Source organism: Cherax quadricarinatus, chromosome 8, assembly GCF_038502225.1.
Source record: "Cherax quadricarinatus isolate ZL_2023a chromosome 8, ASM3850222v1, whole genome shotgun sequence".
NCBI lineage: Eukaryota > Metazoa > Arthropoda > Malacostraca > Decapoda > Parastacidae > Cherax > Cherax quadricarinatus.
The window spans coordinates 3,716,449-3,741,054 of NC_091299.1; the positions used below are offsets into that span (position 1 = coordinate 3,716,449).

A 24,606-nucleotide genomic window follows, 5' to 3' on the forward strand; every position below is an offset into this window, starting at 1 on the left:
TTTTTAAACTATTTATATCCACATTTTTTATACCTTTTGAGAACATTTTTTTTATATTATAACCATATTTCCTTGGCTCCTTTATTCTTAGTTTTGCGAGCTTTATTTCTTTAAGCCTCTCCTAATAGTTTACATCTTTTGCCTAAGGCACATGGTGATAAATCTTTACTTTTTTTTTTTCTTAGGTGTTGAATGTGGTGTGGGTTGCATGCCAGTGCTGCATATTAGAATATTAGTGGCACTTAGGTAGTTCCTGCACATACTGGTACTTCTGACATTATCATATTTGTTTGAGACTCTGGAGGAAGGTTAAGTGTTGTCGATCACTAGGGTGTGTGTGTGTGTGTGTGTGTGTGTGTGTGTGTGTGTGTGTGTGTGTGTGTGTGCGTGTGTGTGCATGTACGTACACTCACTTATTTGTAGTTGCTGGGGTCGAGTGATAGCTCCTGGTCCCCGCTTCTTCACTGATTACTACTAGGTCCTCTCTCTCCCTGCTCCATGAGCTTTATCAAACCTTGTCTTAAAACTATGTATGGTTCTCACCTCCACTATGTCACTTTCTAGGCTATTCCACTACCTGATAACTCTGACTGAAGAAATACTTGCTAACATCCCTTTGACTCATAGGAGTCTTCAACTTCCAATTGTGACCCCTTGTTTCTGTGCCCCATTGTGTCATTGTTCACCTTGTCTATTTTGCTCAGTATTTTATATGTTGCTATCATGTCTCCCCTAACCCTCCTGTCCTCCAGTGTCGTCAGGCCAATATCCCTTAACCTTTCTTCGTAGGACAATCCCCTTAGCTCTGGGACTAGTCTTGTTGCAAACCTTTGCACTTCTCTAATTTCTTGATGTGCTTGACCAGGTGTGGATTCCAAACTGGTGCTGTATACTCCAGTATGGGCCTGACATATATGGTGTACAGAGTCTTGAACGATTCCTTACTGAGGTATCAGAACACTATCCTTAGGGTTGCCAGATGCCCGTATGCTGCAGCAGTTATCTGATTGATGTGCCCGGTGTTGTACTCACCCCCCAAGATCATTTTCCTTGAGTGAGGTTTGTAGTCTCTGGCCCCCTAGACTGTACTCCATCTGTGGTCTTATTTGCCCTTCCCCAATCTTCATGACTTTGCACTTGGTGGGGTTGAACTCCAGGAGCTATTTGCTGGACCAGGCCTGCAGCCTGTCAAGATTCCTTTGTAGTTCTGCCTGGTCCTCATCCAATTGAATTCTCATCAACTTTACATCATCTGCAAACAGGGACATTTCTGAGTCTCTCCCTTCCATTATGTCATTCACATATACCAAAAACAGCACAGGTCCTAGGACTGACCTGTGTGGAACCCCGCTTGTCACAGGCACCCACTCTTACACCTCATCACGTACCATGACTTGTTGTTGCCTCCCTGTCAGATATTCTCTGATCCATTGCAGTGCCTTTCTGTTATGTGTGCCTGATCCTCTAGCTTTGCATTAAGCTCTTGTGAGGAATTGTGTCAAAGGCCTTCTTGCAGTTCAAGAAAATGCAGTCTGTCCACACTACACACATTAGTGACACAGGTCACTAATGTGTGTAGTGTGCATTTGACATCTTCCATACCTCAGGTAATTGCCCAGTTTCAGTGGATGTGTTGAAAATCTTTGTTAGTGGCACACACAGCATCTCTGCTCCCTCTCTAAGGACCCACAGAGAGATGTTTTGTGTGTACTCACCTAGTTGTGGTTGCAGGGGTCAAGTCATAGCTCCTGACCCCGCCTCTTCACTGGTCACTACTCGGTCACTCTTCCCGCTCCATGACCTTTATCATACCTCTACTTAAAGCTATGTATGGATCCTGCCTCCACTACATTACTACTGTGTGTGTGGGGGGTGGGTGGATGCACGCATGTGGGTGTGCATCCGTGTGTGCATGCACGAACATACATATTCACCTAATTGTTGTTGCAGGGATCGATTCATAGCTCCTGGCCCCGCCTCTTCACTGGTTGCCACTAGGTCCACTCTTTCCCTTCTCCACAAACTTTTTGTACCTCTTCTTAAGGCTATGTATGGTACCTGCCTCCACTATTCCACTTCCTGACACCTCTATGACTGAAGAAATACTTCCTAACATCACTCTGGCTCATCTGAGTCTCCAGCATCCAATTGTGACCCCTTGTTACTGTGTCCCATCTCTGGAATATCCTTGTTGATTCCTCTTAGTATTTTATATGTTGTTATCGTGTCCCTTCTGTCCTCCAATGTTGTCAGGTCAAGTTCCCTTAACCACTTTCCTCATAGGACATGCCCCTTAGCTCCAGGACAAGTTTCATTGCAAACCTTTGCACTTTCTCAAGTTCCTTGTATGTGTCTTTGTGTGTTCTGTGTGTGTGTATCTGTCTGTCTTTCTTTTCCTTTCTCTTTCTCTCCCATGGCATATGCATGTTCTTTATCCAGTGGAACATTCTCCTGGATATCCCAACCTGATTTTCTAATTTGCTAATTAGTCATTGAGTCACCATACTGAAAAGCCTTCTGATTATCCAGGAATAATCTGTCCATTTCCCTTTTCTTTGCAATTTCCTACATTATATCATAAAACTTAGTATTTTCATGAGTTATTATTTGCCTTATACAAAGTTTTTCTTCAATTACATCACATAGATGGTAGCCCTTCATTACAGCACACAGATGGTAGCCATTCAGTAATGTCTTGCTCAGGGTGTATGTGCCTTTCTCGGTCCCAGTGTTCCATGGGACCGAGCTGCTACTACCATTTTTTTGACACGTTTTCTTCTTCATTCATAAATATCTCTTTTGAAACTTTTGTAGATTTTATCACATCTGTCAGTATTTGGGATTAGATGCCATTCATTTTTAGATTGATGGCTTAGTTTTTCACCCACAATTTTCTGCTTAAGAAGTCATAGAATAATTTTGAGTTGTTCTTTACTTTTGTAGTTGTCATTTTCAGATTGCCACTCTACTTCTTTCCTAGTTTTAATTAATTCATTTTTCACTGGCCCATTTGTTAGGTTCTCCACTTTTCTCTGTATCCTTTTGCCTGCTTGTGTGTGTACAGTACAGATATTTCATTTCTTCCACTACTGGACCAAGTGCTGTCCCTCTAATAGTCTACATGTTTTGAAATGGAATGGACCTCATAGTGGCCTTGCATATTTGTGTGAGGTGTTAACTTCTCATGATCTTTGTATCCTATTGTATTCAAGCTACAAACCTCTTACATAATCTTAGTTACTTTTCTTGTATGTCATCCTGTTCCACTTTCCTGATCTTTAAACTTTGCCTCCACCAGGTACTTGAACTTCAGGATGCGTGATCGCTGGCTCCTAGTGGGTGTCTGTACTGTACATTTGCTCCTGGTTCGTCTCATCACCTAATTCTCATAGGCTGTTTTACATATTCGCTAAGGAAGTTCTGCATTATGATAGCCATTAATTTTGTTCATGTCTCCTCGCCACTGTGTTGGTCCTTGCTTCCCAGTCACTCTTCAAGTCATTAAAGTCTTCTATGGTTAGTAGTTTTGTACTCTTCCTCTCAGCAACAATGGAGTCATCTTTATGAGAGCTTCATTGTTGTTATCATATTCTAACCTTGCTTTTCTACTATTTGGTGGTGGGTTGTATAGAATTTTCTCAACTGTTTTATTTTTTTTAGTCCCCAGCACATAGTACATGTATCCAGAGCAGTGTAGCGTTAGTCCCCAGCACATAGTCCATGTATCCAGAGAAGTGTTGTGCTGCTAGTTCCCATTGAGCAGTGAAAGAGTTAGAAACACCACACTACTCTGGGTATATGGACTGGGGACTGGTAACATTACACTACCCTGGGTATATAACCTCTACAAACACTATTTGATAATCCACAAATTACACATTCTTTTTTTCTATATTTCTGCTGAGTCAATTACTTCTTATTTTATCTGATTGACTATATTTTCTTCATCATTGCTAAAAGTCAGTCTGCTTTATTTTTCTATAATTGAAACTTATAATGTTATGTCTACCTTAGCTTAGTTTTGGTTTAATCTTCTGACTTCCAGGAGTTAGAGTTCACATTCAGGTGACCTCCACTGTTCTGTCAATACAAAAACCTTGAAGTTTAATCTTTAGTTAGTGGATCATCTCTTGCAGTGAATGACTCAACTAATTTAGCACTTCATGAAATTCAGTACACTATTGGCACTATACTATATTTTGCTTTAATTCCATTCATGTACAATATGAACCTGTCTTCATTGTACTAAATTTCACTTTTTTTGATGTGGTACTTGATGTCAATTATTTAATGCTGTCATTTTTTAAATCGTATTTTCTTTATTTTAGGTTAGTTTGGGTTTGTTTTATCCACAAATAGGCAGATTAAAAATTATGGTCATAATATGTCTATCGAAGCAGTGGCCAAGAGAAAATAGGCAACGTTCATCTGTGAACATGTATCACTAGCAGTGCAGGACTAGGTTGATAACACAGTGTATTAAGACTTCTTGAGAGCCACTTGTTGGCTCATTGATCTGTTGTGTGTAATTGTTTGCAGCCTCAGTAGCAGAGCCAAGTGCATGATGTGCCATCTAGCATTTAATCTGTTAAATTTCATTGCTTTATCATTGTGTAGAACTTTTTAGTATCCTTTCAGTTTACAACAGTGGCCTCTTGTTCTCAGTGTTAATGATGTTGAAAATGCTTCCTATCCTTTTATATCCATACATGATATTAATTGTGTGTTTGCTCTTTTCTTCCTATCAATCAATCTTGTGTTTTCAACATTTTTCATATTTTTTTTTTCTTTTCTACATTTGTAGGTGCAGCCATGATACCACTATTACATAATCCCTGTTTTTACCAAACCTAGTTTATGAACTTTTTTTTTTTTTAGCATAAATGCAAATATTTAAAGGTTATTTTCAACTTTGCTGGTACAGTATACACGTTTCTCAAGATTTCATATGTGATATTGGTAAATTGTCTATTATTTAGGAATATGTTATTAAGCCTTTCAGCATCCACATGTAATCTGTATTATTGATGCTAGTGTTGCTCACATAGATTTACACTTTAACCCTTTCACTGTCCAGACTCCCAAAATTAATATTGCTCTCTGTCCACTTTAGAATAACAAATATTTTTTCTTCTGAAATGGTAAAGATTTCTTTCCTGAAGGTAATGATATCAAAAGCACGAAATTTGATGAAAAACCTTCAGAATTACACAGGCACAAAGTTAGTATTCTCGGCATAGTTCATGCACTGGCAATTTTGCTGACTGTGAGTCCAATTTTAAACCAGTCAACCAAATTCTTAGCTATTTTACTAGTATGCCTTCCATTCTATTGATTGAGCACAAGAAATCACCCATTCGAATATTTTAACTACCCAATAAAGTGCACAGGAGGCAGTAATTTGACCATTTTAACACAAAATAAAAAAAATACCAATTTAAAAATAGTCAACAAACAATGTAGACTTTCTTGGCATTAAAACAGCATTTCCTCTGTTCATTAGTCATGTTGCCCAGGCCTCTCCTATATTACACTTGCCTTCCATTTTGAATACATAATCACATTAAAATGGAAGATTTACTTTATTATTCATATAACAAAATATAGCCAAGAATGATTGGTCATTGTTTATGGTGCCCCAGTAATTTAATCAGAACTCTCAAAAACCCACAAAACAAACTAGTGGGTGTAGTGGGGCCTTACCCATCCCCAAGAAAATTAGAAAAATCTAATACAGTGGAACCTCGGCTTACGAGTTTAATCCGTTCCGTGACCTAGCTCGTATCCTGATCTGCTCATACACTGAGTCAATTTTCCTCATTTAAATTAATTGAAATGCCATTAATCCATTCCAGCGGGATTCCCGCTTAGGAGGCAGGACAAAATATACTTCAATATAATGTTAATATCAACTCTACGGCTTATTTATCTATCACATTTCATCTAATACGACATAATAAACATTATAAATAACATAGAAACCTGGTATATACTCTAGAATAAATAAAATATGCATGATATTATGTGACAAGTGGTGGCAGGCATTCCCGCACCCGCTGTGAAAACATCTTCCCATGCTTCCCCTTCTGAGATGTTATTATAAGAGAAAACAGAGTATTTGTGAGGCTAACTGCATTAGCTCACTAGTTTTATAAGGAAAACATAATGTAAAGAAATAAACTGGTGTACGTACACCATTTACCTTCGAGAAGAGAGGCTGGCGAAGGTTGACAGTGGAAAAGATAGGCAGAGTGGCGTATGCTGTCAGGAGTTCATTTTTTTTTGTCCTTTTTCTATCACTTAATTGCTTTACTTAAGTGCTACACTTAATTGCTACACTCTTAACCCTTTCAGGGTCGACAGGCCCTCTCCCAGACTTGTTCTCAGGGTCAACAAATTTTCAACAAAAAAAAAAAAATATTTTTACTTATGAAAAGATAGAGAATCTTTTCCCAATCATAATGACACCAAAAGTGTGAAATTTAATGGAAAACTTATGGAATTATGCTCTTGTGAAGTTAGAGGTCTTGATGATGTTTACGTATCGGTGATTTTGCCCACTTTGAGCCCTTCAGCCAATTCCAGTGTACTAGTTGACAGAAATCATAACTATTTTGTTAGAACTCCATTTTTTCTATCAAATGAGTACAAGAAACCACCCATTTACCAATTTCAACTATCCAATACAGTGGTCAGAATTTAGCAATTTTGCCAATTTCACACAAATTTCAAATGATGCCAATTTCCAAATAGGGTCCAGAATAAACAAGAAAGACATTCCTGGCACTTAAATAACATTTCCTCTGTTCATTAGTCACGTCCCCACGCCCCTCTTACATTCTTTTGCTTTCCACTTTGAATTTTTATTCTCACAAAAAATAGAAGATTTACTGTTATGCAGACCACTGCATTAGTGTAGAAATGGTATAAATAATATCAGCACACTTGTGAAAGAATATTAGACTCGCCAGTTGACGTGTATTGGACGCTTAGCATGATTTCTTTACTTTTGAACTTCGGTAAAAATCGAAGATTTCTGCTACTTTGAGCTCAGTTTCAAGGTACTTTTCTTTGTAAAACCAGTCAAAATCATCTCAATTTCTGTAATATGTCTTCCATTCTATAAAATGAGACCAGGAAGACTAGAATACAACAATAAATACCATACGAAAATACAGTGCAAAGTCGCTGTTTTAATCCAAAAACACGGTCATAGTTTTTTTTTTCTCATTATGCACTGGATGCTGCAGGATTTTTTTTATACTGTGCACACTGACTACATAGACCCATTCTTTCATATGTAGGCCTACCAGCTTTCTCTCACTAGATTTGAGGGCGCTAGAATTTAGGCGTACTAGTACGTCAAAAACCCTGGTGCGTAAGCCGTACTAGTATGGCCGAAACCCTGAAAGGGTTAATCACTGAAGAATGCACATTCTCCCCTCTCTCTTCCTACTCTGAAGCAATTTCCTCAACTGTATTCTGTTGGTGTTGCAGATGAAGGTCTTGCAGCTCTTCAGTGGTTAGCTCTTCCCTGTGGTCCTCCACGAACTCTTCCACATCCTGGCCACTCACATCCAACCCCATGGACTTCCCCAAAGCCACAATACATTCCACAACAGGCAGAGGGTTGACAGGGTCAGGGTCAGGGTCAGGGTCAGCCTCAGCCTCAGCCTCAAACCCTTCAAAATCCTTCTCTTGGACACATTCTGGCCACAATTTTCTCCAAGCAGAGTTTAAAGTCCTGAAAGTCACTCCCTGCCAAGCCTTACCTATAAGGCTTATGCAGTGGAGGATATTGAAGTGATTCCTCCAGAACTCTCTTAGGGTCAGGTCAGTCCGAGGTCACTTCAAAACACCTTTGAAACATTGCTTTTGTGTAGAGTTTTTTGAAGTTAGAAATGACCTTCTGGTCCATGGGCTGGATGAGAGGAGTGGTGTTAGGAGGCAAGAACACTATTATAAAACTTAACTCCACAGACAATTGGTCTACCAAGTTTGGAGGATGAGCAGGAGCATTGTCCAGTACCAGGAGGCACTGAGTGGCAATTTATTTTCCTGGAGGTATTTTTTTACACTCGGGCCAAATACTTCATGGACCCAGTCAATGAAAATTTGCCTTGTGATCCATACCTTATTATTAGCTTTCCACAACACACACAATTTACTCTTGATAAATTAGACACATGTGCAACTTTGGGCATCTTTCCTCAATAAAGATGCCCAAGAGGTGCACGTGTCTAATTTATCAACGTGTCGGTTCTCTGAACCATTCATCTACAATTTACTCTTGACGACATTGTTTTTCTTGAACACACTGGGATTTTCAGTGATACACCAGTAAAGGATTCACTTTGAAATCCTCACTAGCATTACCACAGAACAAAAAAGTAAGCCTATCCTTCATAGGCATGTGTCCTGGCAGTGCCTTTTCCTCCTGTGTAATGTAGGTCCTCTTTGACATTTTCTTCCAAAAGAGACCTGTTTCATCACAATTGAACACTTGTTGGGGGAGGAATTCTTCTGCCTCTACTTACTCCTTGAATTCATGCATGAATTCTTCAGCCACACGTTTGTCTGAACTTGCAGCCTCGCCATGCCTTATAACACTGTGTATGCCACTACGCTTCTTAAATCTCTCAAACCAGCCTTTTCTGGTCTTAAATTCACTAACAGCAGCACTCGTTCCAGGCATTTTCTTTACAAGATCCACATGCAACTGCCTTGCCTTTTCACAAATGATCAACTCCACAACACTATCTCCTGCTAATTGTTTATCGTTGATCCACACCAACAATAACTTCTCCACATATTCGATTATTGGTGATCTTTGTTTCATTAGCATATTATCCCCTTCACAACATTAGCTTCCTTGATTTCTACTTTCTTTGCCAGGATGGAAGTGATTGTTGATTTGGATTTCCCATACATCCTGGCAAGCTCCAGGACATGTACACCACTCTTGTACTTTGCTACAATTTCTTTCTTGAATTCTGTTGTGTTTCTCACTTTCTTTACCAAAGGGCTGGCACTAGGAACTTTTTTTGGGCCCATGGTGGCTTATTTCGCAGTTGTACTCAATAAACAACCACAAAAAACAATGGATTATAACGAAATGTTTGGATGAATGCATGGAGTCTTGCTCACTCGCCCAGAGACAGTCAGACTGGCTCATGAACGGGGCAGAGTGGCGGGCAGATGCGTCCAATAGTACTGCTGATTTCCAAGTTGCCGGAAAAAGCAGCTGAAATCTCATTTGGCCAATATCTGGAACGGCCGACATTCGAGGGTCCACTCTATTATTATTTATTAACACATTGGCCCAATTCCCACCAAGGCAGGGTGGCCCAAAAAAGAAAAACTTTCATCATCATTCATTCCATCACTGTCTTGACAGAGGGGTGCTTTACACTACAGTTATAAAGCTGCAGCATTAACACCCCTCCTTCAGAGTGTAGACACTGTGCTTCCCATCTCCAGGACTTTAAGTCTGGCCTGCCGGTTTCCCTGAATCTATTCATAAATGTTACTTTGCTGACACTCCAACAGCACGTCAAGTATTAAAAACCATTTGTCTCCATTCACTATCAAATACGCTCATGCACGCTTGCTGGAAGTCCAAGCCCCTCACACACAAAACCTCCTTTACCCCCCTCCCTCCAATCCTTCCTAGGCCGACCCCCTACCCCGCCTTCCCTCCACTACAGATTTATACATCTATGCTTTATACCCATACAAGAGTGTTGGTACAACTATACTCTCATACATTCCCCTCTTTGCTTCCACGGACAAAGTTCTTTGTCTCCACAGACTCCTAAAGTGCACCATTCGCCCTTTTCCCCTCATTAGTTCTATGATTCACCTCATCCTTCATAGACCCATCTGCTGACACATCAACTCCTAAATATCTGAATACATTCACCTCCTCCATACTCTCTCTCTCCAATCTGATATCCAATCTTTCATCACCTAATCTTTTTATCCTCACAACCTTACTCTTTCCTATATTCACTTTTAATTTTCTTCTTTTACATACCCTACCAAATTCATCCACCAACCTCTGCGACTTCTCTTCAGAATCTCCCAAAAGCACAGTGTCATCAGCAAAGAGCAACTGTGACAACTCCCACTTTGTGTTTGATTCTTTATCTTTTAACTCCACACCTCTTGCCAAGACCCTAGCATTCACTTCTCTTACAACCCTATATATAAATATATTGAACAACCATGGTGACATCACACATCCTTGTCTGGGAAATAATCTCCCTCTCTCCTGAGCCTCACTATCCTCGTAAAAACTCCTCACTGCTTTCAGTAACCTATTTCCTATACCATACACCTGCAACATCTGCCACATTGCCTCCCTATCCACCCTGTCATATGCCTTTTCCAAATCCATAAATGCCACAAAAACCTCTTTACCCTTATCTAAATACTGTTCACCTATATGTTTCACTGTAAACACTTGGTCTACACACCCCCTACCTTTCCTAAAGCCTCCTTGTTCATCTGCTATCCTACTCTCCGTCTTACTCTTAATTCTTTCAATAATAGCTCTACCATACACTTTACCACGTATACTCAACAGACTTATTCCCCTATAATTTTTGCACTCTCTTTTATTCCCTTTGCCTTTATACAGAGGAACTATGCATGCTCTCTGCCAATCCCTAGGTACCCTACCCTCTTCCATACATTTATTAAATAATAGCACCAACCACTTCAAAACTATATCCCCTCCTGCTCTTACCATTTCTGTCTTTATCCCATCAATCCCAGCTGCCTTACCCCTTTTCATTCCACCCACTGCCTCACGAACTTCCCCCACACTCACAACTGGCTCGTCCTCACTCCTATAAGATGTTATTCCTTCTTGCCCTATACACGAAATCACAGCTTCCCTATCTTCATCAACATTTAACAATTCCTCAAAATATTCCTTCCATCTTCCCAATATCTCTAACTCTCCATTTAATAACTCTCCTCTCCTATTTTTAACTGTCAAATCGTTTTGTTCCCTAGGCTTCCTCAACTTATTAATCTCACTCCAAAACTTTTTCTTATTTTCAACAAAATTTGTTGATAACATCTCACCCACTCTCTCATTTGCTCTCTTTTTACATTGATTCACCACTCTCTTAACCTCTCCTTTTCTCTCCATATATTCTTCCCTCCTTGCATCACTTCTACTTTGTAAAAACCTCTCATATGCTAACTTTTTCTCCCTTACGTCTCTCTTTACATCATCATTCCACCAGTCGCTCTTCTTCCCTCCCGCACCCACTTTCCTGTAAGCACAAACTTCTGCTGAGCACTCTAACACTACATTCTTAAACCTACCCCATACATCTTCGACCCCATTGCCTATACTCTCACTGGCCCATCTATCCTCCAATAGTTCTTTATATCTTACCCTAACTGCCTCCTCTTTTAGTTTATACACCTTCACCTTTCTCTTACTTGCTGCTTCTATTTTCCTTGTATCCCATCTACCTTTTACTTTCACTGTAGCTACAACTAGAAAGTGATCTGATATATCTGTGGCCCCTCTATAAACATGTACATCCTGAAGCTGGCTCAACAGTCATTACACCCTACATCATATCTTGTATACTTATTTATCTTCTTTTTCTTAAAATACGTATTACTTATAACTAAACCCCTTTCTATACAAAGTTCAATCAAAGGGCTCCTATTTTCATTTACACCTGGCACCCCAAACGTACCTACCACACCCTCTCTAAATGTTTCTCCTACTTTAGCATTTAGTTCCCCTACCACAATTCCTCTCTCACTTGGTTCAAAGTTTCCTATACATGCAATTAACATCTCCCAAAATCTCTCTCTCTCCTCTACACTCCTCTCTTCTCCAGGTGCATACACACTTATTATGACCCACTTTTCACATCCAACCCTTATTTTAATCCAAATAATCCTTGAATTTACACATTTATATTCTCTCTTCTCCTTCCATAACTGGTCCTTCAGCATTATTGCTACCCCTTCCTTAGGTCTAACTCTCTCAGATACTCATGATTTAATCCCATTTATTTCTCTCCACTGAAACTCGCCTACCCCCTTCAGCTTTGTTTTGCTTAGGGCCAGGACATCCAACTTCTTTTCATTCATAACATCAGCAATCGTCTCTCTTATCATCCGCACTACATCCACACGCATTCAAGCATCCCAGTTTTATAAAGTTTTTCTTCTTCTCATTTTTAGTAAATGTGTGCAGAAGGGGTTACTAGCCCATTGCTCCCAGCATTTTAGTCACCTCATACGACAAGCATGGCTTACGGAGGAAAGATTCTTTTCCACTTCCCCATGGACAATAGAGAAAAAAAACAAGAACAAGAGCTATTAAGAAAAAGAAGAAAACCCCTAGATGTGTGTATGTATATATATATATGCATGTGCATGCCTGTGTAGTGTGACCTAAGTGTAAGTAGAAGTAGCAAGATATACCTGTTATTCAGCATGTTTATGAGACAGAAAAAAGACACCAGCAATGCTACCATCATGTAAAACAGTTACAGGTTTCTGTTTCACATTCACCTGGCAGGATGGTAGTACTTCCCTGGGTGGTTGCTGTCTACCAACCTACTACCTACCATTATTATTATATAGTATTATTATATAGTATTATTATTATTATAATGGGGAAGCAGTAAACCCATAGGATTATACAGCACCTATGAGGGGGAGGGGATGGAAGGTATTCAGGTTTAATTTAGGGAACTGGAGCACAGGTACAATTCCCTAGATCAAGAGCTCCTCATCAGCATCAAGGAACCTCCCTTGAAGGGGAAGCACGCATCCTGAATTTTGGCTTGTATCCAGAAACAAAAAATCGACCGAGCAATGCTCATATCCTGAAAAGCTTGCATGCTGGGGCACTCATAAGCCGAGGTTCCACTGTATTTCCACTACTTTGAGCTCAGTCTTGTGCTACTTCTGTTCCTGAATCCAACCAAAATTATTTCTGTTTCAGTAGTTTGTCTTCCATTCTGTCCACTGATGCCAAGAAACAGCCAATAAACAAAAACAAAAAAAGAATCCAAGAAAATGCCTCAAAGTCACTACAGCCCTCTCCTTACTTATTGACGGAGTTCTGTTCGTAAGACCAGAACTCTGTCGATAAGTTGCTAGTGGGTTTGTGTCAGCCATCTTTGATATTGTTTTACTGTCACCTTTGCGCCATTTAAAACAACTTTAGTATATTTTTAAATGTTTATACAGTAGTGTATTGTTTGTATATTGTAATAAACAGAATAGAGGAAATCAGCTTTAATATACAATATTTAGGTATGCATACTGGTCAGAGAGGCTGTCGTAAGTCCAAGTCATCGGTAAATGAGTACATCACTAAATGAGGAGAGGCTGTAATTTGAACCATACACACGGTCAGTTTTTCTTTTACTATCATGCACTGTATGGGTCAGGATTTTTTTTATACTGTGTACAGTCACCATGCAGACCCATTCTCCCTTATCTAGGACAAAATTAACACTCACAGCATATCTGAGTGAGATGAGCTCATAACATAAAACTATATGGGGGACTCTGGCCTCAATGACATAGTTTTAAGTGACTGCCATTGAAAGCGTTAATAATAGTTTGAATTGTATAATACGAAGTTGGTTTTACATTTGAGATATTAGTTTGTGCAAATAGTATAAAAAGAACCTAAACCTAATCCACATAACCAAACCTCAAATAGCTATTGGTAGATATGCATTTTTCTTTACATTCGGCCAAGTGTTGACCCAAATCAGTAATAAGAGCTGATTGGTTCAGATGTGTTGTGGTTTACCTGGAGAGGGTTTCGGGGGTCATTGCCCCTGCAGCTTGGTCTGAGACCAGGCTTCAGACTAATATCTTGCAAAATAACAATTTCATCATGAAATATTTATTCCATGGTGTACATAAGTTCTGTATATTGTACAATGTACACTAGTGCCAGAGCTATGCCAAGTATCAGTCAAAACCTTAGCCAAATCTTAGTTGCTGTGATTGCAGCAAGGTCAGGGTGTAGCTCTTGCACCATGTTATTTAGCATGCTTTTTTTTTAATTAGCCGTTGTGTACAGTGCTTTGATATGAGTTTTTTTCACATTGTGGTTGCCAGATTGTGTTGGTTATGCTTCAGTATGGTGGGATATAGACAGTGATAAGGATGGAGGAAAGTTTGAGTGGTGGATGTTGGCACAGGTGAATGAAGAATAGTAGGAGATGGGGGATGGGGAGTTAAATAGTTTAGCAGCATTTAGGGAGGAGTAAGAAGTGGGTGGTGATGGAGGTGGCTATGATGGAGGTGGCTATGATGGAGGTGGGAGTCCGATTATTGGACTGAAAGTTGCTGGTGGTGGTGGTGTTGGCAGAGAAATTGAAAAAAAGGAATAGATTATGGGTTTGTCAATGTATGATGTGGGTGTCAGGCTGAGTGTTTGCTTTTAAGGTAGGGTTTGTGTGTTCTCTTATATTTTACATTTTGTAAAGTTGGTACATTAGCATTGACATTTACACAGTGTTGTAGAAGTAGAGATAAGGTGTGCATTTCTGATGCCCCCCTTTCCTCTTTACTCTTCCCTTTACTACCAACACCTGTGCTGGGCAGTAGCTAAATACAGTGGTACCTCGGGATACGAACAGCTCAAAACTCAAACAGTTATGTAAGTGCTTTTGTAAGTGCATTTTTAGGGGTCTGAAACGGATTAATCTAATTTACATTATTCCTTATGGGAACAAATTCGTTTGGTATTGGCACTTGAACAGCCTTCTGGAACTAATTAATTTTGTATCCCGAGATACCACTGTATTTTGATAAGTAGTGTTGGGCATCTTCTGTACGAACCTATACATCTTATTTTGAGGTTACTTGACTTAACCTATTTAGGAATATTTTTCTGTGCTACAAATTTCAGGATCTGTTAACTTTCAGATCACCATGTAACATGAGCCTACTAACATGCCTCTTACACTCTCAAATCTCCCTTCATTTTAAAGTTTGTACCAGTTTTACACTATTAATAATTGACTTTTTGAACTTCCAATTGGTATCCTTCAGTCTATACTAAGTATAATCTTAATCCTTTGCAATGTTAATCATATTTTCTCATGTATATTACATTATATTACAGACTTGTTACTACAGCACCAGTCTGAATGTATTTTTAAAATAAACTTTAGTTTTTTCTCAGTAGGATTATCATCAAACTGAATTTCCTGAAAAAAAGTTTAATCACATTAAAGGCATGTTTTGTCTATATTATAATAAACAGTAATTAATATTTATTGATAAATATTTTATTAACCTTTTGACTGTCGCAACCCCCAATCCTGAGGTGTCTCCTGGTGTCGCAAAATTTAAAAAAAAAAAAAAATTATTTTTTCTTATGAAATGATAGAGAATCTTTTCCCGATTGTAATGACACCAAAAAAACGAAATTTGATCGAAAACTGACGGAATTATGCTCTCACGAAGTTAGCGACCTCGGCGCTGTTTACAAATCGGCGATTTCGCCCACTTTGAGCCCTATTTTCAGCTACTTCCATTATTCCAGTCCCCCAAACTCATAGCTACTTCTTTAGAACTCCATTTTTTTTCTATCGACTGAGTACAAGAAACTGCCCATTTACCGATTTCAACTACCTAATAATGTGGTCAGAAATTTGCAATTTGGCCAATTTCACGAAAACTAAAAAATATGACAACTTCAAAATAAGGTCCAGAATGAACAATGCAGACATTCCTGGCTCTAAAATAACATTTTCTTTGCTCATCAGTATGTCTCCAGGCCCCTCTGATATTACTCTTGCTTTCTATTTGAATTTTTATTCAAACAAAAAATAGAAGACTTACTATTATGCAGACTACTGCAATACTGTAATAATTGTATAAATAACATTAACCCATTCATGACTGCATATTAGAATGGCTAATTGGACATTTATTGGACAATGGCATCATTTGTTTACTTTTGAACATTGGCAAAAATCAAACATTTCCCCAACTTTGAGCTCCATTTCTAGGTTCTTTTTATAGTAAAATCAATCAAAATCACCTCTATTTCTATAATATGTTTTCCATTCTATCAAATGAGACCAAGAAAACAAGAATACAACCATAAATACTATACGAAAATAGACCACAAAGTCGGCATTTTAATTAAAAAAAATGGTCGGAGTTTTTTTTTTCTCATTATGCACTGCGTGCTCCAGGATTTTTTTTATATGGTGCACACTGACCATACAGACTCATTCTCTCACATGTGGGCCTACGAGCTTTCTCCTGCTTGATTTGAAGCCGCTAGAATTTATGAGTATATATACGTCAAACACGGTACCTCGTAAGACATATATATACGGTCGTGACAGTCAAAGGGTTAATAAATGTGTTATCATGCTTTTCTTGCAAATGTACTAATACACAGCAGCACTAAAATTATAATTGACAGTATGGGAAATGACTTTCTTATTCTTTTATACAAGACGTTCTTTTGAGAGTCAGCTAAAAAGTTAATATTATTTTCTGATGAAACAGACATGTGCAGCACCTGTGCATCATTATTGCTGAAATGTTTTGCTTGCTCAGCAGGCTTCTTCAGTTGAACACTCGTGACAGTGAAAAAATTAGAGGGGTAATTTTGAGGTGTTCAGTTGCTTATCCTTGACAGGTGTTCAATCTCTTAGCCTTAATTGATCATGTACAGTGGACTCCCGGTTAACGACATTTTTTCATTCCAGAAGTATGTTCAGGTGCCAGTACTGACCGAATTTGTTCCCATAAGGAATATTGTGAAGTAGATTAGTCCATTTCAGACCCCCAAACATACACGTACAAACGCACTTACATAATTGGTCGCATTGGGAGGTGATCGTTAAGCGGGGGTCCACTGTATTTAAAAAATATAAGGGGCTGACTACCTTTAACCAAAACTAAGGGACTGAACACTTTCTATCAAGGCTAGCTTAGGGACTGAACACCTTGAAATAACCTCTCTATTTCTTTCATTATTTCCAGTAGTAAAGTCACCTCTGTATTTGACCGAAGAGCTTGCTGCTTAGATGAAATGTTTCAGCGACAGTGATATTTGGGTGCTGCACATTCCTTATTCATCATTAACTTGCATGTATTGTATACCATTAATATTAGAATATTTTTCCTTTCATAGGGTGGTACTCCTTCAGAGCCTCCCTCCATCACTGCATCTGCTGCACCTTCCATGACTTCTTCATTTGTCTCGGAGGATACTCCAGCCACCACACCTGCTACACCAGCTGCTGATTTAGAAACATTCACTCAACACCGGTCAACTGCCAATAATTCTACTGAAGACTGTGCGCCAACCATAGAAGGCAGCCAGTTCAGTGGCGTATGTATTGCACTTTGTTATAGTTATTGGTTGGTTTTACTGCATACCGGTACAGTATTTTTTTTTTAAGAGTATTTCAGCATTTCTTATGTACTGAAGCCAAATTTTCCTGTGGTTTCTTTTTTCTTCTTTTGACTACTACTTTAGCATTATGACTGTTTCTGTTAAGTGTGCAGCTTATAATTTTGCTCTGATTTTGTTGTAGTTTTTTTTTTTTTTTGCTTTTTTGCAAAATTTATAATGTATTTATAAAATTGCCTGTACTGTATAGAGGCAGTTTGGAAGTATTATAATTTATGCATGATTCAAATTTCAATACATTTGTAATTGCATGAATGAATTGATTGGATGAGATGCATGGTATTGTATTACAAATACAAATTAATATTTTAATAATTTTAGTTTCATGTTAAGAGATGCTGCTGTGATCATTAAGATGCACACTAAGAATTGTTTTGCTTTCTATAGGTTGTTACTAGACTCCCTGGCGATAGGTGGCAGCCCCAGTCCCAGCCTTCATCCTCTTCCTGTACCCTTCCCATGCAGACACATTTGTGTGAGGAGGCCACTGTGTCTCCCTCAACCCTACTGTATCCTCACAATTCCAACACAGCTGCCAGTACAAGCTGCTCATCACAGGGATGTCCAGCTTCACCCTCCAGTGCCACTAACCAGCAAGCAAAAGTCAATGCTTTTAAAAACAGTAGAACAACTAATTTCAATGTTCCAGTCGGCTCACCAGTACACGGAACACCGATTTTATCGCAAATTGTAGAGCAACCATTTCATCCTTTATCTACAAGCTCTCTGCCACCAAGTGAGCCCCCACCAATTCTCAAGCTACCCTCTAGACTGTGTGGTACTGCTAAAAAGAAATCACATGGTATTGGAGGGGGAGCAATACCCAAACTTTCTGAAACTACCAAAACAACTTTGACTAAATTAAAAGTTTCGAGAAGCACATCATATGATGCTGATACAGAAGAAGTATTTGAATCATTGCTTGACAGTCAGTCTGATGGAAGGGCACACACACTGTATTACAGTAGAAGTGTTGAAGTGCAAACTGAAGAGGCTAAAGAACAAGAGCGTAATCTTTCCTCTCTTTCACCATCATTAACTGTTAAATCAAGCCTAGCACAGCGTCCAAAGCCAAAATCTACAAGTAGTCTTACCAGTCCAGTTCCTCCTCCAATCCCACCTAGAAACACAACTCTGAAGTCTCCCATAAAAAAAGCAGGTAGTGTTAACTGGCTGGATCGCAGTAGCAGCATTTTAGACTTGGGTAATTTGTTCGAAGAAGTGAAACAGTCTAGAGAGGCTTTACATAAGTCACGAGAATCTTTGAGTCGCTCTGTTGAAAAAAGCACATTTAGTGTGTATAGCCCATTATCCCGCACCAAAAGTGTAAGTAACATACAGCATTTGGGGTTGGCTAGTACCAGAGATTCAGGATTGTCACAGTCTTCTTGGGAACTTGGAGATGCAAATAATTCTGCACCACACTTTCATTCCCTTCGAGCAGGCAATAGCATCAATTTTAATGAGATTCAAAAGTCTAGCATGCTTTCACCATCATCAAATATAAAGCGTAGCCCAGCCCTACGAAGACTAACTGGACAGGACAGGTTTAATATTAGTGTAGAAGACTCTGTTTATCATACCGTCCATACACCGTCTCATGCAAGTGCAAATCCTCGTGCTAAGTCATCTGGTCCCACTATCATTCATACTCCAGCATTCCAGGAAGATGTCTATTATACTATTCAGGGAGGTGCTGGAGTGACTCATCATTATCAAACAGAAGAATCCCGACAGTGGCAAGTTCCAGGCTCAGTACCACTGTATCGTCAAAGAAGTTACTGTCACTCATCATGCTCCAGTAGTGAAGAAGGCTTTGAAGAGGATGATCCTTTATATGAACCTTTGCATGAATCACCACGAAATATGTCACCCACAGAGGCATACAAAACACATTATGCACTAGAAACACCTCACCTTTCCCCACGATCTCCAAAATATTATTATCATCATTCACCTCCCCTTACATCCCATTATATTCCATTGTCTCCCAAAAGTCCTAAACACCTTCGTTACTCTCCAAAACCACTTCATCCATATGGTCATTCACCACACCAACTGTATCAGAGTCCTCAGTGTTCTCCACAGCCTTCACATTACTCTCCTCAGTCCTATCATTACCCATGTACCTGCATGCACCAGAGCTACCCCAATCCACTCAGTAGCCGACCGTGGCCCTCGCCCACAGCCCAGCTTGAAACGGGTCGTTCGTGCTCTTGGACAGTAAGTTCCTGCACTCGATAAAGTTTGGGACGCTCTTGGATCCTGTCGCTGTTTGTGTGGGTTACTGCACTTCCCACACCCTGTCCTGTCTTCTGCTCTGTATTGCTACATTAGTTTTTAGTAACTGTCCCTATCACAAACCCAGAGTCACATCTTAAGGACACAAGAAACTTACCTTGATTTAAGAATTTTGTTGTGAACCTCAACCAGTATTTATGTGGTAATTTTTTCTAAATGTAAGGGTTCATAAAACTTACTCATTGTCCACTCATTTGTACATTTTTTCCTCATATCATAACCCAAAAGATCCCATATCTCACACACTGTGCTAAGTAGTGCTTGAGTAGTGACCAATGAAGGCCAGGTTTAGCTTTAGGTATTACATAACATATAACTAACAAAGTTAACAGGGATTTCTCTCCTGCAGGTTTGGGTCAATTTAACCCACTAACATATTGTAGTGCATTATAGAAATATTGTTAATATTGTAAATATAAGTAGATGGAAGTAGTATGTAGTATTAATTTGCTTATAAGTATTAGTTTGAGCAAGATTTAGAGCAAACTATGCAAGATAATACTGTATAAAGGATTTTGTAAGTAACATTATCAAGAGTTTCAATATTCTGAATTTTTTCCTTAAAAATTCTGGTTGTCATGTGAAACAAATGAAGTATTAGTAGAAATGTTGGATTATTTCTACAGCATGGATCATGATGAGAATGATCAGTTCAAACTGCAGATTAACTTAAACTAGTGCTAATGAGCATAATTTGAGTAATAAAAAAAAGAATAAGAAGATATGGTTAATGCAAGACTATTTCTGTATAAGAGACTAAATAAGATTTTGGATACAGATTTTTATTTTTGCATAAATGAGAAGCAGCAACACCAGAAGGAAATTCTTAATTTGGGGAAATGGTGGTGAGAATGAGGAATAAATACATACATCATAGTACAGTGTCACTAATCAAAATCTTTTTTAATAAGGCAACTGGTGTATGGTATCAGTAGTGCAATACGGTATAAGTTAACTTACTAAAGCTATCACACGATTATTATTCATTAGAAGATGGCAAGGTGACAAAAATTAACCCATTCAGTGGCTGTCTTGTATATCTACGTTATTGATGCCAGGGTCCTTCACTCCCTTGCGTTAGATCTGTTTTGAGCACAGCTCCTTTAGATAATTTGTGAGCGATAAATTTTGGCTTAGATATCAGAGATTGAGTCTGTGTGGTGAGTGTGCACTCTATAAAAATAAATCCTGCCCCATGCAGTGCATGATGGGAAAGGCAAAATACTGACTTTGTATTTGGTTTAAAATAGCAACTTTGAGGTATTTTCTTGGGTGATTATTATGGTTTTATTGGCTGTTTCTTGATATCAGTTGATAGAATGGAAGATATACTACTGATATAGAGAAGATTTTGAGTGGTTTCAGGATTGCAAGTAGCTTGAAATTGAGCTCAGAGTAATGGAAATATTTGATTTTTGCCAATATTCCAAAGGATGGGTAAGGCTTTCCTACATCCCTGATCTGTTTTATGTGTTTTTAATTCATCTGATTCAATTATTGGGATGTCATTAACCATGACAGTCATTAGTGGTTTTATTTTATTATCCAAGAAATTGTTTGTTTGATGAATTCAAAATAGAAGGCAAGTGTAATATAGGAGAGGACTGGGGACATGAGTAATGAACAGAAGAAATGTTTCAGTGCCTGGAATGTCTACAGTGATTATTTTAGACTATATTTTTAAATTGGATTTTTTTTAATTTTGTGTAAAATTTGCCAAATTATTGAATTTTGTGCACTTTATAGGGTAGTTCTAATAGTTGAATGGGCAGATTCTTGTGTTCAGTCAGTAGATTGAAAGGCACACTAGCAAAAAATCCAAGAATTTGGTTGAACTGAGCAATGGGATTGGTTTTAAAATTGGATTTTAAAGTGGGCAAAACTGCACTCAGACTAGTTTGTGCTTGTGTAATTCTGTAATTTTTTAATCAAATTTTGTACTTTTGATGTCACAACCTTCAGAAAAAATTCTCTACCACTTCAGAAAAATAATTATACGTGGATACTAAGACCAATATTAAATTCAGGGGTCGGGACAGTGAAAGGGTTAAGCTATGAATTTGCCAAGATGTTTTATGTAAAGTTAGAAAAGATGTTTAGGGAAAGTTAGAACTGACATGAAGGAAAGTCATTGATGATAAATTACTTTAAGAAAATTGCTTAATGAAAAAATATTTTGATGTTTTCTGCATGAAAGGATATACAGTACAAGGCAGTAAACAGGTAGAGAATGAAACATATCAAGATTGAAAATTAATGAAGGTGAAAATAATGGGATTATATGATAAAGTAAACAGTGAAGATGGAAAGGGGAAATAGAATATAAATATGGGGTTGTCAAGTTCATGCTGGGAAATGTACTTAGTCTTGCATTATATTTGTACATTAGCAAAAAATCTGACATGACCAGATCAAGTCTATTTTAGTTAGCCCCACCCAATAAGTTGCAATATATCTTAATCCTTACTAAACCAATTTTTTAATATGCAGATTGTGATAAAGCAGCTGTTTATGATTTTTATTTATGGTTAGAGCAGTTCAGGGTGTACAGTACTTAACTTACCTAGGCTAGGTGTTGTTGAAACACAGAATGCTGTTGTTAATGTGTGACAGTGTGGCTGAGAGTACAGTATGCTGTTAAGATAACTTTGAAGACAAGAGTGCAACTTTGATGAGTTTTTACAAGCCACTGGAAATGTTATCATGAGTCTAAGAGAAAGCGATGTAAGCCTTACTACCTCCTTGTCTTCTTCATGGATAGAATGATGCATATAAGTTTGACGTATCCAACAGTAACTTCAAGTTCAAGTACACAAAAAGATACAACACTATATAATGAACCATGAACCACTTTATTTCACATCCAAAACAAATCACCATACAGCTATAATGATGAATATAACATAAGCAAACTATTGGCCAGGCCTTTGGCTTGCACTCTTAACTAATAAGATAGTTGCATAGTGCTCAAGGGTGTTACCAGCAGAACTGGTCACATACTAGGTGCTCTAGAAGATTCAAAGTTTTGTAAATGTGTGATGCAACTAAATTAATGATAAATTACCATTCTATCTGAAAAATTAACTCTTTCAGTGTTGAGACCCCTGATCCTTAACTCACTCTGTGTCGAAAAATTGAAAAAACAAAAAAAAAAATCTTTTGAAATGATGGAGAATCTTTTCCCTATGGTAATGATACCAAAAGTACAAAATTTGATGGAAAACTTATGAAATTACATTCTCGCGAAGTTACCGATCTTGGTGATATTTACACATCGGCGATTTCGCCCACTTTGAGCCTTATTTTCAGCTAATTCCATTGTTCCAGTCAACTAAAACCATAGCTATTTTGCTATAACTCTATTTGTTCTATCGATTGAGTACAAGAAACCCCCCATTTATCAATTTCAACTACTCAATACAGTAGTCAGAAATTGGCAATTTGGCCAATTTCACACAAATTTCAAAAGATGCCAGTTTCAAAATAGGGTCCAGAATAAACAATGCAGACATTCCTGGGACTAAAATAACATTTTCTCTGTTTATTAGTCATGTCTCCAGGCCCCTCTTATATACTCTTGTTCCATTTTGAATTTTTATTCTCACAAAAAATAGATTTACTGTTATGCAGACTACTGCATTATTATAATAATTTTATAAATAATATCAACCCATTCGTGACTGCATATTAGACTGGCCAGTTGGACACGTATTGTTTACTCTTGAACATCAGCAAAAATCGAACATTTCCACTAATTTGAAGATACTTTTCATCATAAAAACCAATCAAAATCATCACTATTTCTTTAATATATCTTCCATTCTATCAAATGAGACCAAGAAAACAAGAATGCAACCATAAATACATTATGAAAATACACCACAAAGTCGCTGTTTTAAACCAAAAATGTGGTTGGAGTTTTTTTCTCTCATGCAGTGTGTGCTGCAGGATTTTTTTTATATTGTGCACACTGACCACACAGACCCATTCTTTCATACGTAGGCATACCAGCTTTCTTCTACCAGATCTGAAAGAGTTAGAATTTTGGTGTAGTACTTCGGGACCAACACTGGCTCTCAAGCCGTAGTACTACGGGACCGACACTTAAAGGGTTACAGTGATTTTTTTCAAAACAAGATTTGAGGAAAAAAAAAAAGTCATGTGAACTAAAGTCCTAATAAAGATTCATTGGCACTGAAGCTCTGACTATGTAAAATACTCTGTTCTAAAGCTTGCTCAAATTTATCTCTTGTAAAGCACATGAAAAATACTGGGCAATTGTATATATTATAGCATAGTAGATAGAATGAAATATTTAAAATCTAATATTTGAATTAAATTAGATGGGAATAATGTAAGTGTAAATAGAAATATTTTGATTATTTTTCAAGTTTGTTCGCACAATATATTTTTATTGTTAATTACTGTATTTTAGAGGCTTTATGGTACTCACACACAGTTTCCATATTCATTCAGGAGGATGATGAACTGGAGACTGTCAGGCTTGATCTAGAAGATTTTTCAGAAGATGATGACAGCTTTCAACAACTTCTTTCAAAGTAATTATTGCACAAGGTTTTATTTACTTTTATTCAGTGCAGTAAAGTTATCATTGTGTTACCAGGATAATTTTGAGAGTGAGGAGTAAAGTTGTTTCTAAACATGCAATGTACATTGTATATACAGTATTTTGTTGAGCTGAAGATTTTATAAATAGATACTATATTTAAAAAAAAAAAGGTGCAGATTAATACTTTGCTTTTTCTTTATACAGTGGAACTTTGGTTGTTGAATTTAATTTGTTCCATATGTCAATTTGACATCCAAAGCAATTTTTCCCATAAAGAGTA

At 38.0% G+C, this 24,606-nt stretch overlaps 1 protein-coding gene across 19 annotated transcripts in view; it reads left to right on the forward strand.

The window, feature by feature from the left end:
• Window positions 1-24,606, forward strand: part of LOC128685179 (serine/threonine-protein kinase WNK3) — a 638,681-nt gene that overhangs the window by 587,255 nt on the left and 26,820 nt on the right. For 18 of the 19 annotated variants that reach the window (XM_070082765.1, XM_070082756.1, XM_070082764.1 and 15 more), the window contains 3 exons: window positions 17,174-17,374; window positions 17,843-19,678; window positions 24,233-24,315. In XM_070082765.1, the coding sequence (XP_069938866.1) occupies window positions 17,174-17,374; window positions 17,843-19,678; window positions 24,233-24,315 (2,120 nt within the window). The remainder of the gene's footprint in view (window positions 1-17,173; window positions 17,375-17,842; window positions 19,679-24,232; window positions 24,316-24,606) is intronic. The other variant, XM_070082774.1, reaches the window with a different exon arrangement.